Source organism: Morone saxatilis, unplaced genomic scaffold (assembly GCF_004916995.1).
Source record: "Morone saxatilis isolate NCDOM2014 unplaced genomic scaffold, NCSU_SB_2.0 Contig12, whole genome shotgun sequence".
NCBI lineage: Eukaryota > Metazoa > Chordata > Actinopteri > Moronidae > Morone > Morone saxatilis.
The window spans coordinates 177,408-180,146 of NW_023339674.1; the positions used below are offsets into that span (position 1 = coordinate 177,408).

The 2,739-nt window shown below is 40.6% G+C and overlaps 1 protein-coding gene across 1 annotated transcript; it reads right to left on the reverse strand.

Moving 5' to 3' along the window:
* Positions 1–753: 753 nt before the first annotated feature.
* On the reverse strand, positions 754–1,400 carry LOC118321855 (T-cell acute lymphocytic leukemia protein 1 homolog). Its single transcript, XM_035653389.1, has 2 exons — positions 1,311–1,400; positions 754–1,198 (listed from the first exon to the last, which is right to left on the reverse strand). Exons 1-2 carry the CDS (start codon positions 1,369–1,371, stop codon positions 834–836), a joined length of 426 nt encoding a protein of 141 aa, XP_035509282.1. The 5' UTR covers positions 1,372–1,400; the 3' UTR covers positions 754–833.
* Positions 1,401–2,739: the final 1,339 nt, after the last annotated feature.

Below are 2,739 nucleotides of genomic sequence, written 5' to 3' on the forward strand. Positions count from 1 at the left end.
ATCTATCTATCTATCTATATAAATATATATATAGTAATACTGCAGTGCAGAAATACTCTGTTAGTAAAAGTCCTGCATTCAAATATTTATTTTTAAGAGAAAGAAAATATTATCTCTATCTATATTATAAAGAATATATTATATATGATATTATTGGATTAATATATATAACTAATGATGTAAATAAAGAATATATTCATTAATCATTAGCTGGTTAGTTACCTCTGATAGCTAATGTTAGCTAAATGGAAGCTAACAACTGTTGTAGATTAGTAAACTAGTGTTTTTCTAACATTAGCTAAGTTAAGATGTGACTTTATAAATGTCTCTTTTATCTTTTAACCATCTTCAGAATGTGGTTGTCTTCTCATCATAGATTAGCTTAGCATATAGCATATCTAAAATAGGGTCAGTTATTATAGATTCATATTTAAAATAAATCACTGCATCGTTAGTTAATGATCAATAACTTTCATTTTTATTTATTCTCACAGAAACATTTGAACATTACAGATAAAAATAATCTGTTTTTAATACGAGAGTTAAAGAATAAAAGCACCAAAGTTTCCTTTAAAGAAACTCAACTTCTTCTTCTCTGGCAGAAAATACAACAATCACAACTTCTTCTTCTCTGGCAGAAAACAGAGCATGAGTTGACTATAAAACACAATCTAATAATTCATTAATGATAATATTAATACTGATAATGTGAATATCACATGACCTCTCAGTCCCCTACAACAATATGTGGTTTTAAAGGAGCATACTGCAGGTTGACAACCTGGATCAGTCTGACTGGACTCGTCCTGCTGGTCTCTGCTGGATCCAGCCTGTCAGATGTATGTAGGTGTGAGGTGGAGGACCTGCAGACCTCCACAGTCCTGCTCCTCCATCAGAGAGTCCACTGAACTCTCACAGCTGGAGTTTGGTGACATCGCCCCCTGCAGACCGTCCTCCAGCTCCACGCTCCCCGCTCGGCCCCGGGGGGCCCCCCCAGGGCCCTGGTCCATCGCCAGCCGGTCCAGGAAGTTGATGTACCTGAGAGCCAGGCGCAGGATCTCGTTCTTGCTGAGCTTCCTGTCGGGGGGGTGCGTTGGGATGAGACGCCGCAGCTCGGCGAAAGCTCCGTTAACGTTCTGCTGCCGCCAGCGTTCCCGACTGTTGGTGGAGACCCGACGGACGACCCGGGGACGAGAACCTGAGGGGGGACGAGGGAGGGGACGGGGGTCAGTTCTCTGGAGGACTCCTAAATCAGTGTTTTTCTCTAAAATCTATTAATCTATTAAATATAATTTTATAAACAAACTCACTATTGTGTCGACACACTTGGGACTCCGTACAGTCATTGAACTCACCGGGAGCTGATCGCATCAGGATGCATTGATCTGGATTACTGCAGTGAGACAGAGAGTCAGTGAGACAGTGAGACAGACAGTGAGACAGACAGACAGACAGACAGTGAGACAGACAGACAGACAGTGAGACAGACACACAGACACACAGACAGACAGATACACAGACAGACAGACAGTGAGACAGACAGTGAGACAGACAGACAGACAGACAGACACACAGACAGTGAGACAGACACACAGACAGACAGACAGTGAGACAGACAGACAGACAGACAGACAGACAGTGAGACAGACAGACAGACAGACAGACATATATAATTACATAATAATAACACTAATAATCGGATCATTGACTGATTATTGATTATTAAGACTCTATCTGAAGACTAATAACAGGACGTCCTGTAGTCCGGTACCTGGTCCAGGTGTTGAGGTGCAGCATGTCTCGTGCAGGCAGTGGAGGACTGTGCAGACCGGGTCCGGGTTCAGCTCTGACGGGGGTCCGGAGCTTCAGTGTCGGTCTCTTTTATACCGACCCGCGTCCCTCTCCGCGTCTCGTGATGCGTCGTTTCCATGGTGACGCCATCAATAAAGACAGCCCCATTAACAGCAGACAGACCAGGTCCCAGGAAGCAGCCCCCCAGAGACCCCCAGAAACCTGCAGGGACCGCCCTCTCCCTCCCCCCGCAGGAGTCGTGTTTTCCGGAGTCTCGTCCTCCTCACGACCCGGAGCCGGACCCAGATCCGGACCCGGAGCCACTTTCTGTCTTTTAACTTCATAAACAGTTTATTTAATAACTTTATTCCTCCACAGATCAATCATATTAAATATAATCAATAATAATAATTCTAACACGTGAATGAATCAATAATTATAAAACAATCAATTCAGATCAAACTGTGTGGAATGTAAAAAGTGAATAAAATAATAAAAATAATAAAGAACTTTTAATTTGAACTAGTCTGAATAAAGTCACTTAGGGTGATATCAGCTAAATTGAGCCACTTTTTGGTTAATTGCTTAGGAAACTAAGAGAAAGCAATATATGACACTGGATTGTGTTTTTATAGTTAATAAGGACTGTTTTTAATATTTTTGTGTTGAATTGATGTAATAAAATAGAATCGTTTAGGTCTTCCAGCTTTTGAAACATCAGCTGTCCCACATTTTTGAGATAATCAGTTTTCAGGTAAAATGAGCCACTGAAACTGCAAAGTGAGTCATTTGTGATAAAACAATCTGATTAACTTTAATTTTAACACACATAACACAATATAACATTACATTACATACAATTCATGAAAAATGACATTAAAATGTTAAAAATTAATAATGAGAATGAGCAATTTTGGAACTCTAATGTTAATGTGTGTGTGTGTGTAT